This window comes from Girardinichthys multiradiatus, chromosome 19 (genome assembly GCF_021462225.1).
Source record: "Girardinichthys multiradiatus isolate DD_20200921_A chromosome 19, DD_fGirMul_XY1, whole genome shotgun sequence".
NCBI lineage: Eukaryota > Metazoa > Chordata > Actinopteri > Cyprinodontiformes > Goodeidae > Girardinichthys > Girardinichthys multiradiatus.
Genome location: NC_061811.1, coordinates 37,358,650 through 37,375,395, shown reverse-complemented (window position 1 = coordinate 37,375,395; position 16,746 = coordinate 37,358,650). Strand labels below are relative to the sequence as shown.

Below are 16,746 nucleotides of genomic sequence, written 5' to 3'. Positions count from 1 at the left end.
CCAGATGAAGCTGGGGGAGCTGGAGCTTTCCTGCAGCTTTCCTGGGTGTCTAGTAGGATCTGATATGGGCCATTCCAGCCCTGGACTTCCTGTGTTTTCTCCTAAATTCTCTGAGCAGAATCCGGTCGCCAGGAATAAAGGACTGGAGGGTGGAAGTGGCTGTTTCTGGTAAGGCAGCCTTCACCATCTGTGAAACTTGAGAAAACACAGTGGACAGGTTTTGACAGTAAAACAACATCCTATCTTCACACAAAGATGTCCAAATTAGGAGACTTGCCACACAGCACTTCAAAAGTACTGAGATTCGCCTATGTCCTTTGTCTCAATCTCATATAAGTGAGAACAATAGGTAGAGCCTTCACAACACTTGGCTAATTTTCAATTCAAAGTCCCATTCTCAAACCTAAGTGCTTAACTACATGAACTTCATCAAAACAGCCAACAAAATCAAAAGAATTAATGTTCTGACTTCACCTGATATACTAGCAGTGACCATCAGCTAAATATTCTGAATATCAAAAATGTGACATGATGTTTGTGGAAGGTCTGATTACAGGTCAATATTTTATAGTTTCAGAATACCCAAAAAGAATTTAAAAAATGGTCTAATCTGTGGAGATATAAAATTTCACAAAAGAATCAACACCATAATTTCAGACAGGTTTTCAGAATGTGGTCTTAGGGAGCTATGCACCATTTATATAAACAAAGTACGTCTCTTTCGCATTGTCACTAAGTCCTCACTGGAGGTATGAGCTACCCTTTTTCCCATGAGTGCTACAACTTTTGGAACCCCATGTTACTTTATTCTGACATTCCCCTCTTCTGGCGCAGGGTCCAACCCATGCGACAATTCAGCAAAAAGTTTGTACGAAAATGTTCTATTTACCAAGATCACATAACCTAGAACCAAAGAGATGCATTCTGACATAACTATGTGTCACTATGAATTTAATGAAAGCAACATAAAGAAAATCCAGATGTTTTTAACTGCAATTCAGTTCCATTAACAACAAAACACAAACTTTAGTTATTCAGTTCATCAATGTCTCACTTAGAAATTAATCACATACCATCCTGATTTGTCTTGTACAAAGATGAGTATTAGATTAATGGACATCTAATGTAATTCAGATGCATAAACCCTACAAATTTGAATTTAATAAATAATTCCCACCAAATATAAAGTCATGACTCAGATTCTTTATCAAAAATATATTCCTTACTTTTGCATATCTTGAACTGTCAGCTAGTTTAATGGTACCAGGGAAACTTTCGATCTAATAAATCACCAATGATTCTGCTTGCAAAACTAATTCTTCAAACTAGTTTAAACTATTTCATTAACCTTTTAATAGTAAAACACATAAATCTAAAAGTCATGCTACATCCTTAATTATTATACAAAAATTATTAAGTTATTAAGGCAACAATCACTACAAGCATTTTGATTCCATTGTCTTTTAAACAGTGTTAAAACTCAGGAAGGGAGGTGCTGAGCGTCACCATGACAACAAAGGCATGAACCAACCTGGTAGGTGGGCGGAGTCAGGCAGAACTAACCTTTGATTGGCAGCCTATGGGCGGACCCACAGTTTCTACATCCCATCCCATATTAGTGAACCTTAAACAGCAAAGCTATTAACATGCACCTACCTCAGAAACAAGTTGCTTCTTAACTCTCCTGAAAACTCAAAGTTTTAATCAATCTGGGATTTAGAAACATTATTCTAAACATGGATTATTGTTTCATGCAACATATAATCAAACATTCAGTCCAACAAAACAAAGACAAAACATCAAAGACAGACAAATGGCCAAATTTGAAGCTTCAAGAATTCAAAGAAATTTTTAACAATCTCTTTTCAGAATATGTTTTCTCAACCATATATTTTAATGCTATAATTGATCAGGATCTTTTTAAAAAAAAATGAGTGCACATAGTCCAAAAAATCTCAAAGTATTTAGAAGCACAGCAACAGTTTTCTCTTAAATGAATCCAAATTTACTGATTCTGAAACCTTTTGCTAATTCTTTGTACTGTAACTCTATGATAATAACTACAATCCTGAGAGTTATTGTTATAGTTCTCATTTTGTTTGGCTCAATTTGATCACAGCTGTATTGCAGAATTTCAGGTTAAATGCAAATAAGTATTTTAATTAAATTAAATTCAAATTCAAAGATACTTTATTGATCCCCGAAGGGAAATTAGAAAAGTCGGCGTTGACATTTTCATGTTATACCCAAACTAAACAAAACTGCAGTGTTTGACTTAATCAGAAATTAAGATAAGAAGCTTGTCTCCAAACTGGACTTTTTCCCACATAGTGTTTCAAAAAGAACAAACATCATTTTCTTTAATTTGGGCTATTTAAATTTTGAGAGTTGGGGAAAACTTATTACTAGAACCCCTCTTTTACAATCCAAATGCTGATAAATGTTCTAATATTTTATCTCTTAGTAATCTAAAATCACCTTGTGTACCTCTCTACTCCTATGTATTCCTTTAATCTTTAAACCCTAAGAAATCAAACAAGGAGACTGGAGTTTAAGCCGACCATCCTCTTACTGTTAAGAGGGCCTTTATTTCTTTTCTTTTCCTAAAATGAAGGATTTTACATGTCTTGATTCTGTTATAAAAATCCTAACCTTGGTTCCAAAACTAAACTTTTCAACCCCAATCTGTGTTCCCCAGAGTAGAAATTTTGAGTATTATTGCATTTCAAAGCCACCAAATGACTGGAACTCATCATTGGCTTAGATGTGTTTTAATAGGTAATCGGTCTACCTTTAATTAAATATTATAATTTTATGGACCCATAATCTATGGCTTACGGGCTTCAGGAGTCCAGGAACCACAAGTTGAGTACTACAGCATTGAACAATGGTGTTAACTTTCTGCAGAGATTGAAGGATTGGCTAAATATATTATTTCTGCTTGGACAATAATCAGATTTAAAATTATTAGTTCACAGCTCCTAATTTGCCTCAGATCATATTAGCTCCTAACCCAGTTCATAAGAAGCTTCAGACAAACATTATGCTAAAAAGCCAAAAACAAAACAAAAACCAGATCTGTTTTAAAATAAAGAAAAAGCATGCTTAAAAAACTTGGTACTGTGGTGGAAAATAACTCCACAGTTCTGAAGGCCTTTTCATGCAGAGTCTTTTAGGAAACATGAGATTAGTTAAATTTTTGTGTGGTACCACTGTCCAATCAGATTCTTTCTAAATAACCCCATTTTTCATTCTCATTTTAAAGGTTTGTTTTACCAAGGAAAATGTGTTTAACAAAACCAATTACTCTCAAAAGTTTTAAAAGTTTTTATCTGGTGATATCTTAGAAAACAAGTGTTTTAATATTTCTGTGCAGCACAGAACTGATTAGGTGTCCTTTCCTTCTCCAAAGGGAGAAAAAAGGAAACTGCAGAACCAAGCCTGTCATAGTTTTTTGTCAGGACCTGATATAAGGTACAGTGTAAATCAACACGCTGCATGAATCAGAAGAGGGAAGAAAAAACCTAATATAACATCTTCCCAGCAGCTGCTGTGAAAAACAATGAATTTGTACTTTCCATAAGCGTCAGTTAGCACTTGCGGACAAAAACTGCACCAAACTGTAAGTACTGTGTCAGAGACTGTATGAAGACCATCTGCAGTAGAACTAAGCCTGTTTTAATGAGGTCTCTACCCATTAGATTTATGGAATACAAAATCTGACAACAGAAAATAATACCTGAAGGAGAAACCCATCAGGTTTTACACATGCAATGGGTTTTAAAAATGCTCCTTCATGAGATCTGTCCTGAGAATAACATAGACACACATGGTTACTGCTGAGTTTTGAAGATGTTGTAACTTCCTCTGCATTTTAATAACTTTTAATAACTAGAATAATTGACCCTGAATATTCCACAACAAAAGAGAACTTGCTTCTCTAAAAGAATTAACTGGAAAGTATCAAATGAACTAAGTTATCACCCTTTTGAAGATACTTTTCTAACCCTAAAATAATATTTTAACCCGCTATATCTGTCAACGTCAAGCAAGCGTCACATGAGCAGCGGTTAATAAGCGTTCTTCATTGCAGAAAATAGGAAAAGATTTATGCAAATGTGTGTGTGTTTGTACGTTACCACCATCAGTTTTTAATCACTCCAGAGTCAGACTGTCATGGCACACAGTCCTCTATCAGTCCAAAAAAACAACCAGGCCCTCCCCCGGTCTGTTGGTGAGACATTCAATCATTCTTTGTCCACTTTAATTTCTCCAGGAGGGAGAAAGAAGAACCTTTGCTCCGGTTTCTCTTCTGCCCGCATAAGATGCTTTCAATATAAATCCAGTGTATCACTCTTCTGGCTCTTGCAAACAGCATGGATCGTTGTCCATCTCAGTGGGTCCAGACTTCTTCTGAGTTTCGTTTTTTTTCCTTGTAGAAAGTCACACTGCGATTTTCAACATACAGGAAGGCAGATCTCTCTCTTTCAGGCCGTGCTGGAGAAGCGTCTCTGGCGGAGTAGCCATGGAGAAGGGCAGGTTTCTAAAATCCAGACTCAAAAACGCAGATGTTGAACTCAAATCCAATATATGTGTGTATTTGGGTGTGAGAGAGGCAAAAGAAAAGTTTAGTATAGGTTCAGATTTTGCACAAAGAAATATTATCAGTCAGTCAGTCAGTTGTCCCCCTGCCTGTCACTTCCTTCCACAACATGCACTATACTCCTTTCTAAAACAACTTTTTTTTCGCATCTCTAATGTCCCTTTTTACTTTTACCTTCTTTTCCGACTGATCGCAATATTTAAGACCAACGAAACTTCCTTCAGGAAAGTTTTAACTCTTTAACCCCTTAATTGATGCACTCTGTGCTTTTTATTTTTCTTATGTTTTTTTAATTTTTCCATCAACTGTTTTACTTGAAACTATTTAAACTATTTAACTTATTTACACTCAAACTTCCACGCTGTGAAAAACCAAACTTATCTTCCAAATTAAAGCACATTTAACACAATCATCCCCACTTTTTCCTTTCATTATTTTATAAATCAGAGTATGAAGAAGGAGACACCCCTGATGCCTCAAGGTTCCGGAACCATTTTTTTTTTTACCTGTTCAGCGGCACGTCTGCCGCCTGGCTTTTCTCCTTTATGAGGTGTAGAAAATTGCTAAAACCACCCGCAAAACCCTGTGTTTTGCTTTATCCCATTGTTACCAATGAGAACCTCCCTGCCATTCCTTTTGCAGGGTAACCGGGCCCTCAGCTGATGTCCTCCCTCTCGCAACTCTGGAACCTACAGGTCCTTCTCAAAATATTAGCATATTGTGATAAAGTTCATTATTTTCCATAATGTAATGATGAAAATTTAACATTCATATATTTTAGATTCATTGCACACTAACTGAAATATTTCAGGTCTTTTATTATCTTAATACGGATGATTTTGGCATACAGCTCATGAAAACCCAAAATTCCTATCTCACAAAATTAGCATATTTCATCCAACCAATAAAAGAAAAGTGTTTTTAATACAAAAAACGTCAACCTTCAAATAATCATGTACAGTTATACACTCAATACTTGGTCGGGAATCCTTTTGCAGAAATGACTGCTTCAATGCGGCGTGGCATGGAGGCAATCAGCCTGTGGCACTGCTGAGGTCTTATGGAGGCCCAGGATGCTTCGATAGTGGCCTTTAGCTCATCCAGAGTGTTGGGTCTTGAGTCTCTCAACGTTCTCTTCACAATATCCCACAGATTCTCTATGGGGTTCAGGTCAGGAGAGTTGGCAGGCCAATTGAGCACAGTGATACCATGGTCAGTAAACCATTTACCAGTGGTTTTGGCACTGTGAGCAGGTGCCAGGTCGTGCTGAAAAATGAAATCTTCATCTCCATAAAGCTTTTCAGCAGATGGAAGCATGAAGTGCTCCAAAATCTCCAGATAGCTAGCTGCATTGACCCTGCCCTTGATAAAACACAGTGGACCAACACCAGCAGCAGACCATCACTGACTGTGGGTACTTGACACTGGACCTCTGGCATTTTGGCATTTCCTTCTCCCCAGTTTTCCTCCAGACTCTGGCACCTTGATTTCTGAATGACATGCAGAATTTGCTTTCATCCAAAAAAAGTACTTTGGACCACTGAGCAACAGTCCAGTGCTGCTTCTCTGTAGCCCAGGTCAGGCGATTCTGCTGCTGTTTCTGGTTCAAAAGTGGCTTGACCTGGGAAATGCGGCACCTGTAGCCCATTTCCTGCACACACCTGTGCACACGGGCTCTGGATGTTTCTACTCCAGACTCAGTCCACTGCTTCCGCAGGTCCCCCAAGGTCTGGAATCTTCCCTTCTCCACAATCTTCCTCAGGGTCCGGTCACCTCTTCTCGTTGTGCAGCGTTTTCTGCCACACTTTTTCCTTCCCACTGAGGTGCCTTGATACAGCACTCTGGGAACAGCCTATTCGTTCTGAAATTTCTTTCTGTGTCTTACCCTCTTGCTTGAGGGTGTCAATAGTGGCCTTCTGGACAGCAGTCAGGTTGGCAGTCTTACCCATGATTGGGGTTTTGAGTGATGAACCAGGCTGGGAGTTTTAAAGGCCTCAGGAATCTTTTTCAGGTGTTTAGAGTTAACTCGTTGATTCAGATGATTAGGTTCATAGCTCGTTTAGAGACACTTTTAATGATATGCTAATTTTGTGAGATAGGAATTTTGGGTTTTCATGAGCTGTATGCCAAAATCATCCGTATTAAGACAATAAAAGACCTGAAATATTTCAGTTAGTGTGCAATGAATCTAAAATATATGAATGTTAAATTTTCATCATGACATTATGGAAAATAATGAACTTTATCATAATATGCTAATATTTTGAGAAGGACCTGTAATTAATTAGTTAGGAGATGATGGTTAATGTGTAATAAAAAATAATAATATACATTATATCATACAGAGCAACTTCTCACCCAGATATATTTGAAGACAAATAGTTCGGATCCAATCGGCCAGAAGCCGCAGGTGGGCACCAGAACTCCCCTCCGTAAAATGGAAGTGGACTGACAACTCTCAGGCTAGACAAATAGTTCGGATCCAATCGGCCAGAAGCCGCAGGCGGGCACCAGAACTCCCCTCCGTAAAATGGAAGTGGACTGACAACTCTCAGGCTGGCCAGGCGTCCGTGTCGCATCCTGCGGTCTCCTCTGGCACGTTAGATCCTGTTCGTGACGCCAAAATTGTTGTGGAATTTTCTTATCAAAGTGGGTAGAAGTTGACTCATAACAAGAGAAAATCCGGACTTTGTCTTTATAAGTTTTATTCAAAGGCATTCAGCATTTGAAGACCCTGACACTGAGGTTAGTCAGTGAAACAGAGCCCCGAACAACATTTACACACAGTATTTATACCAGAACATGACAGTGTTATCTCAACTTCAAAGAATCTGTGTTTTATGACCCCAGACCCTTCTCGGGTTCCAAGGGCAAGGCTGGCTCAATAATCCGAGGACAGAAACGGGGTCAATGATCAGAACAAGAGACGTCAGGCAAAGGGCAGGCAGAGGCATAAACCAGATGCAGGAAACAAGGTCGACAACCAGAATCCAAATAGTCCGACAGGGAACAGGCAGAGAGGCAAAAATCCGAAAGGCAAGGCAAGGTCAAGAACAATGATCAGACAGGAAGGAATGCTGGATATCTACTCACACGAATGGCTTTCAAAAATCTGGCACCGTCTGCTTGTCAGAGTCAGTATATATCAGGGAAGACACAGGTGCTTGGCATGCCACAGATTGCACTGCACTGCAGCAGCCACCAGGTGCATCTAATCTGCTGATTGCAGCCAGGGAGACAGGGTAGAGCAGACGTGCCATAATCATAACAGTAGGACTATTAGCCCACGCAGTTGTTCACAAAGTGGTGAAAGTAGCCCCATCCTTACTTGTGAGCGACTGAGCCTTTCGGCGGATGATTCTTTTATACTCAGTCATGAAACTCACCTGTTTCCTATTAACCTGTTCACCTGTATGAATGTTCCAAACAGGCGTTTTTGAGTATTCTTCAATATTCCCACTTTTTTGTTTCCCCCGCCCAAGCTTTTCTGGAACGTGTTGCAAGCATCAAATTCAAAATTAGTGATAATTTACAAAACATAATAAAGTTTATTAGTTTTTAACATTAAATATATTGTCTGTAGTATACAGGTCCTTCTCAAAATATTAGCATATTGTGATAAAGTTCATTATTTTCCATTATGTCATGATGAAAATTTAACATTCATATATTTTAGATTCATTGCACACTAACTGAAATATTTCAGGTCTTTTATTGTCTTAATACGGATGATTTTGGCATACAGCTCATGAAAACCCAAAATTCCTATCTCACAAAATTAGCACATCATTAAAAGGGTCTCTAAACGAGCTATGAACCTAATCATCTGAATCAACGAGTTAACTCTAAACACCTGCAAAAGATTCCTAAGGCCATTAAAACTCCCAGCCTGGATCATCACTCAAAACCCCAATCGTGGGTAAGACTGCCGACCTGACTGCTGTCCAGAAGACCACTATTGACACCCTCAAGCAAAAGGGTAAGACACAGAAAGAAATTTCTGAACGAATAGGCTGTTCCCAGAGTGCTGTATCAAGGGACCTCAGTGGGAAGGAAAAAGTGTGGCAGAAAACGCTGCACAACGAGAAGAGGTGACCGGACCCTGAGGAAGATTGTGGAGAAGGGCTGATTCCAGACCTTGGGGGACCTGCGGAAGCAGTGGACTGAGTCTGGAGTAGAAACATCCAGAGCCACCGTGCACAGGCGTGTGCAGGAAATGGGCTACAGGTGCCGCATTCCCCAGGTCAAGCCACTTTTGAACCAGAAACAGCGGCAGAAGTGCCTGACCTGGGCTACAGAGAAGCAACACTGGACTGTTGTTCAGTGGTCCAAAGTACTTTTTTCGGATGAAAGCAAATTCTGCATGTCATTGGGAAATCAAGGTGCCAGAGTCTGGAGGAAGACTGGGGAGAAGGAAATGCCAAAATGCCAGAAGTCCAGTGTCAAGTACCCACAGTCAGTGATGGTCTGGGGTGCCGTGTCAGCTGCTGGTGTTGGTCCACTGTGTTTTATCAAGGGCAGGGTCAATGCAGCTAGCTATCAGGAGATTTTGGAGCACTTCATGCTTCCATCTGCTGAAAAGCTTTATGGAGATGAAGATTTCATTTTTAGCACGACCTGGCACCTGCTCACAGTGCCAAAACCACTGGTAAATGGTTTAATGACCACGGTATCACTGTGCTCAATTGGCCTGCCAACTCTCCTGACCTGAACCCCATAGAGAATCTGTGGGATATTGTGAAGAGAACGTTGAGAAACTCAAGACCCAACACTCTGGATGAGCTAAAGGCCGCTATCGAAGCATCCTGGGCCTCCATAAGACCTCAGCAGTGCCACAGGCTGATTGCCTCCATGCCACGCCACATTGAAGCAGTAATTTCTGCAAAAGGGTTCCCGACCAAGTATTGAGTGCATAACTGTACATGATTATTTGAAGGTTGACGTTTTTTGTATTAAAAACACTTTTCTTTTATTGGTCGGATGAAATATGCTAATTTTGTGAGATAGGAATTTTGGGTTTTCATGAGCTGTATGCCAAAATCATCCGTATTAAGACAATAAAAGACCTGAAATATTTCAGTTAGTATGCAATGAATCTAAAATATATGAATGTTAAATTTTCATCATGACATTATGGAAAATAATGAACTTTATCACAATATGCTAATATTTTGAGAAGGACCTGTAGGTTGAATGAAATTTGCAAGTTATTGTATTCTGCTTTTATTTACATTTTACTCATCGTCCCAACTTCATTGAAATTGGGGTTGTAAATATCAAAAAGATTATTACACTCTTAAATTTCTTGAACCTCAACTGAGAAAAAAAGGAATCTTAGAGCAAAAGGTCCCTCTGGAGATTAAACGGGTTTTTATGTTGCTCTTTAAATCAGTTCATGTCTTGCTTTAACTGAACCTCTTGTTTTTTGGAGAACTTAAACAAGAACTTGTGTGACTTCCTGTTTTTAAATGGTTTCTTTCCTGTGTATTCTGTTTAGCTTTAGTAATTGTTGTTTGAACCTGGTCTGTTCTGACTGTCAATGGATATGGTCCAGTCCAGGATTTTTGGGTTCAGATCTCAATATCCACCACATTTAAATATGGGGCAGTTGTGGAGAATATGTCTTTGTTGTATCTCTTCTGCCATCATCTGCCGGGGTAGCAGCATCAGACTCAAGCTCTTTATCAGCTTTACCCAAGCTGATAAAGAAGACTGGTTCTGTTTTGGGGACTCCTCTGGAACCTCTGGAGATGATGTTGCTAAGCAGGATTCTTAATAAAACGAAGAACATTAAAGGCAGCCCAGAGCATCCTACTGTATGGTTAAAATTATTATTAAATATTCATATGTCCAAAATTAAAAATAAAAACAAAGACAAAACACACAGGTCGTTATATGGTGCTCACATTTTTTCACAGGACTTTTTTGAGCTCATATAGTATGTTTTCTGTAATTTTGCAAACTTAATTTAACTCACTCTTCAATGCTAATGTGAGACACATCAATGTGTTTGAATCTCAGATGTTTCCAGTAAGACAGCAAACTATGTTACATTCCAGCTGGTTGTTTTATTTGAAATCATTTAAATTTAGTCAGTGTTTTAAAGCAAATCATTTAGGATTTTTAAAGTAAAATGAAATTTTAGTGACCAATCAGTGGGGTGTCTTCAAACATTTTATTCTGTCCTCCTCACTGAGCCTTATTCAGCTGTAGTAGTGAGACTGCTGATCAAAATCTCTCTTGATCTGCTGACAACTCCAAGACAGAGGGGCAAAAGAACTATGTGATACACTTGAGAATTTTTGAATATTGTCCTGCATGTTAGACAGCCAACACACCAATGGGGACATATTTTGGAATTTATCCTCAGCAAGGGCCTAAACATTTCCAAAGTATCTGAGTTTGATGTTGTCCTATTCGACCACTTTTCTGTTGTCTTTGAAAGCATTATTTCCATCGACTCAATTAGCCAAAGAGATATTATAATAAAACGCTTTTCTAAGGACAGAACTGTTGCCTTGCAACAAGAAGGTCCTGGGTTCGACTCCTGGCCGGAGGGCTTTCTGCATGGAGTTTGCATGTTCTCCTGCATGCGTGGGTTCTCACCGGGTACTCCGGCTTCCTCCCACAGTCCAAAGACATGCCTGTTAGGTTAATTGGTCTCTCTAAATTTCCCTTAGGTGTGTGAATGAGTGTGTCCACATTTGTTTGTGTGTTGCCCTGCGATGGATTGGCGACCTGTCCAGGGTGTACCCCGCCTCTCACCCATAGATTGCTGGAGATAGGCACTAGCTTCCCTGCCTCCCACACGGAAGAAGCGGTATAGAAAATGACTGACTGACTGACTTTTCTAAGGACAGTTCAATTGAAGCCTTTAACCAAGTTTACTGCCACATCCACTTGGCCTTGTAGTTCAGCTGGTTGATAACTTCCATTCTAAAATTTCAGACATCATTGGTTCCATTGATTGCGCCCATTAAGGTGAAAGTTGTCTCTGGTAAGAATAAATCTCTGTGACATCTATAGAGACTGCAGAGATATGACTTGAAACTGAAGAATGCAAGGAAATCCTTCTTTTCTGAAATTATAAACAAAAAGATTAATAATGTTTGTGCTTTGCTTGCCATGGTCGGCAGGTTAGGAAACCCTCCTGTGTCTCCCAGAGGTGTGTTGGGCTGGTTGAGGGCTTGGGAGGGGCTTCGCTGGGCTCTGGTAGGTATCCCTCCCTGTAGACTTCTTGGGGACTGGACCCTAGATTGAAATACAATGTGCCACTCCTACCTTGGTTCCTCCAGGACACAGGAGCAAGTGGGACACAGTGGCTCCTGTGTCAAATGAACTCCACCCCACCAGGGTCTGCTAACGTCTTTACTGAGAAAACTCAGAAGATTAGAAGGGTAGTCTAGACATAAATACACTATCAGTGTTGCATCTAATCAAGAGACATTTGGACAAAATGATACAGCTCTATTAATTAACTCAAAAAGCTTAGAATAAATTGTACATGAACTAAATTCCTCCTACTGTTTGACATTTTACCCACAGCCTTTTTTTTAGAAGGTTTTGCCTGTCATACCATCTGATTTGATTCAACTAACAAACCTATCCCTTTGGTCAGGTGTTTTCACATGGGCCTCAAACACAGCAATTATAAAACCACTTTTGAAATAGAATAATTCAATTCAATTCAGTTTTATTTATATAGTGCCAATTCACAACACATGTTGTCTCAAGGCACTTCACAACAGTCAGGTACATACATTCCTATTAATCCTAACAATTGAACAGTGCAGTCGGAGTTAGCTTTTTATTCAAGTTGGATAAAAAGTTTTTCTATCTAAGGAAACCCAGCAGATTGCATCCAGTCAGTGACTTGCAGCATTCACTCCTCCTGGATGAGCATGTAGAGACAGTGGACAGTCACTGGCATGGACTTTGCAGCAATCCCTCATACTGAGCATGCATGTAGCGACAGCGGAGAGGAAAAACTCCCTTTTAACAGAAAGAAACCTCCAGCAGAACCAGGCTCAGTGTGAGCGGCCATCTACCACGACCGACTGGGGGTTTGAGAGAACAGAGCAGAGACACAAAAAGAACACAGAAGCACTGATCCAGAAGTACTTTCTATGGGAAGGAAAAGTAAATGTTAATGGATGTAGCTCCTTTAGTTGTTTCACCTAGAAAGAAAGAACAGATAAACTCTGAGCCAGTTTTCAAGGTTAGAGTCTGAAAGAGAGCACATATAATTAGTTACAGTAAAAGCTCAGTCAATTTCCATGTCAAGGAGAGAGAAAGGGTTAAACACTAAAAGACAGGGCTATGTGTATCATCGGTAGAGGGTGAGCATTAAGTTGTTGCCAGCAGAAGCTCGGACGATTCCCCTCTCCAGAAAGGTGTCACAGGCAGACACAGAGCCAGTCCAGGTGTAGCTTCTAGGAAGAGAAAGAGAGAACAAGGTTAAAAGCTGAAATAACAGCAAATAATGCAAAATTGGAGAGTAGTGTGAGAATGTAGCGAAGAGGGTGAAAGTGGTCGTTAGTCCTCCAACAGCCTAAGCCTATAGCAGCATAACTACACAGATAGTTTCAGTTCAGATTATTTAGTTAAACGGCGCTTATTTACAACAATGTCGTCTCAAGACACCCCACAAAGGGTCCCACTGATGGTCATTGTTATACTAAAAACTACAAGGATTGGGATACCTCTCTCTGTCAGACTGATTATAACCACTGGAAAAGAGAAGGGATCATACAGGTAGTAGAAATGGAGGGTGTGTTTGCACCTCAACTATAACTGAGCCAGTTTAGGCTAAACCTGACTCCCCCTTACTCCATCCAACAGGGAGGGAGCCTTCCTCCCTCCCTGATAACCTAAGCCACTCTAACTATAAGCTTTATCAAAAAGGAAAGTTTTAAGCCTAGCCTTAAAAGTAGACAGGGTGTCTGCCTCACGGTCTAAAGCTGGGAGCTGGTTCCACAGGAGAGGAGCCTGATAACTAAAGGATCTGCCTCCCATTCTACTTCTAGAGACTCCAGTAAACCTGCAGTCTGAGAACGAAGTGCTCTGTTAGGAACATATGGAACAATCAGATCTTTGATATATGATGGAGCTAGATCATTAAGGGCTTTATATGTGAGGAGGAGAATTGTAAATTCTATTCTGGATTTAACAGGGAGCCAATGAAGGGAAGCTAAAATAGGAGAAATATGATCTCTCTTTTTAATTGTCATCAGAACTCTTGCTGCAGGATTTTGAATCAGCTGAAGGCTTTTAACTACATTTTGTGGACATCCTGATAGTAACAAATTACAATAGTCCAGCCTTGAAGTAACAAATGCATGGACTAGTTTTTCAGCGTCACTCCTGGATAGGATATTTCTAATTTTGGCAATGTTCCGGAGATGAAAGAAAGAAATCCTAGAAACCTGTTTAATATGGGATTTAAAGGACATGTCCTGGTCAAAAATAACACCAAGGTTTTTTACTTTATTATCAGAGGTCAATTTAATGCCATCCAGGTTAAGTGATTGACTAAGCAGTTTCTTTTTTAAATACTCCAGTCCAAAGACGACAACTTCTGTCTTTTAGAAGCAAAAAATGTAACGTCATCCAAGTTTTTATATCTTCAAGACATGCTTGTAGTACTGGTCGGGCTCATCAGGATTTATGGATAAGTAAAGCTGAGTATCATCAGCGTAACAGTAAAAATTTATCCCATGCTGCCTGATAATTTGACCTATTGGAAGCATCTATATAGTAAAGAGAATTGGCCCAAGTACTGAACCCTGTGGTACTCCACAATTAACCCTGGAGTTTAAAGATGATTTATCATTTACATGAACAAACTGGAATCTGTCAGACAGATAAGATTTAAACCAGCCTAGCGCTATTCCCCTGGACAAGTTGCTATTGCAAAATTTCAGGCCCATATACAATGTCCCATTCTTCAGTAAGGTTATTGAAGAAGCTGTGTTTCAATAGTTAAATATCTTCTTAACAATGACCAGCTGATTTGATGTCTTCCAGTCAGGTTTCCTGGCAATTTTTGTTGGACCAAAAGAGGAGCCCCCAAGACTCAGCACACTGAGGTTACTACGGCTAGAAACCACAGGCCTGAAATCTGGGTGTAGTGATGGACTCAGACCTGAACCTTCAGAGGCACTCAGATTAAATAACCTTTGTCCCATAGCATCTTGAGAAACTCATCGATGCATTTATCTTTAGTCGAACTGATTACAGCAACAGTGTCTTAATCACGTCTTCTTAAAAAGTCAATCAGACAACTGCAGCCGATCCAGAACCATGCTGTCCACGTCCTCACTAACACTAAGGAAGTAAAGCATTTCACCCCAGTTCTAAAGTCATTACACTGGCTCCCTGTGTCTCAGAGAACAGACTGAAGTTAGTTTATAAATCACTGAATGACACAGCACCAAAATATATTAAAGATTTGTTGTTGTTTAATCAAACTTGGAGATCACTCAGATGTTCTGGTTCAAGTCTAGTCTGCATTCCCTGATTCAGAACCAAACAAGAAAAAGGACCTTTCAGTTCTTGTGTCCCACTAATCTGGAACAAACTTCCAGAAAACTGCAAAAGTGCTGAAACCCTGAGTTCTTTTAAATCAATCATTGCAATATTATATAATTGTATATTGGTATACAAATACATTAGCTTTGCCTTCCCTAATCTCAGCATCCCTAAGCTGCTCAAAACCACCCAGAGAGGGTAGTGAGGCATGCCTCTCCTACACCAACTACATGCATTTAGCTACTGCAACAAACTCTTCCCATGTCATGCCAGGCTCAGCAACAGACACCATTGGTCTCAGTCTGTTATAATCTTTGGAAGAAATTGGTGGTTGTTGAGATACGAGGCACATACGTAGAAATCTGACAGAAGGCACCTTTATTTTTTTGTTTAAGTCATTAATGTTTATAACTTTACCAGCTTATTTGTCTCCAGAACTTCTATTGTATCCTTTTATATACTTATACCTATAAATGATACCAATATTCTTATGAAATAGCCATTATTCTTCTGATAAGCCTAACACTATATTCAGAATGGAATTTGCTGGTTGTGATATTGAAAGCTAAAAAGAAAAAGGTTTTGAGAAGACCAAAAGCTTTGTGTGTGGTGGAGTTTACAGTTAAGTTATTTATGAACTTCTAATGTAGAAAAATGCTCTAATTCAAAACATCTCAAATGAAGGTATGAATGAAGAAGAAACAACAAGAATGAAAGAAGAATTTCATGTTATTTTTTGTTTATTAAGCCCCTGCTGACATGCTCTTTAAAACCAAGTAAGGTCTGATGAGCTGGAATTTGAAAATGATTTAAATCTTTTCTTCCCTCCTACAGGATGGACAAAATTTGCACGACTTACACGTGCGCTCACCAACAACCGCAACACACTGCAGCAGCTGGCTCCCATTGGCAAACATGAAGTCAGCCATAAGCAATCCAGATTGGCAGAGGTGAGTACACACACACACACAGACAAACATATTTACACTACCTTTTGTTGGTCCATCGGAGATAAACACTTTTAATATCCAAAAGCCATTTTTACATTAACTTTAGTTAAACGATTTTTAATTAGAGTCAGAAAACCTAGTTGAACTCTGGGAAAAAGTAAATTTATAAAGTTTAACAAATCTATACTGTGTATACTGTGACCTCCGGGACAGTGCCCTGGTCGCCCTCTTGAATTCTGTGGCTCCTAGGGACGACCTCTTATATGCCCACCTGAACTCTGTATCTCCCCTCGATGTACTTGGTGTGGTCGGACAAAAACTAATAAGTTTTTTTGTTTTTTTTTACTGTGTCCTGTCCGGCAGAGTATCGCTCAGAATTGTTGTCTGAGTGCCAAGAAATTGCCCAACAGATTTACTTTCACAAGCGGAGCATCACAGCTAATGCTTTAAAGCTCTGCTTGATATTTATAAAATAAACTTTATCATAAACTTCTTTGGGAATATTTCAATTGTTACGGACACGGAGACTGAAATGAGAAGGAAAAAAGAAGCTCAAAAAAGAGAGAGATGGGGGAAAAAGGGGAGAAAAGGAGGAAAGAGTGGAGGAAAGAAAGAAGGATGAAGAGAATACAAGATTACACCCTGCTTGCTTATACCTGCAGC

At 39.5% G+C, this 16,746-nt stretch overlaps 1 protein-coding gene across 1 annotated transcript in view; it reads left to right on the top strand.

The window, feature by feature from the left end:
- The window catches only part of LOC124885089 (potassium voltage-gated channel subfamily H member 5-like), a 375,126-nt gene that overhangs the window by 82,414 nt on the left and 275,966 nt on the right, over positions 1-16,746 (top strand). The window contains exon 5 of the mRNA XM_047393285.1: positions 15,968-16,083. Coding sequence (XP_047249241.1) covers positions 15,968-16,083 — 116 coding nt within the window. The remainder of the gene's footprint in view (positions 1-15,967; positions 16,084-16,746) is intronic.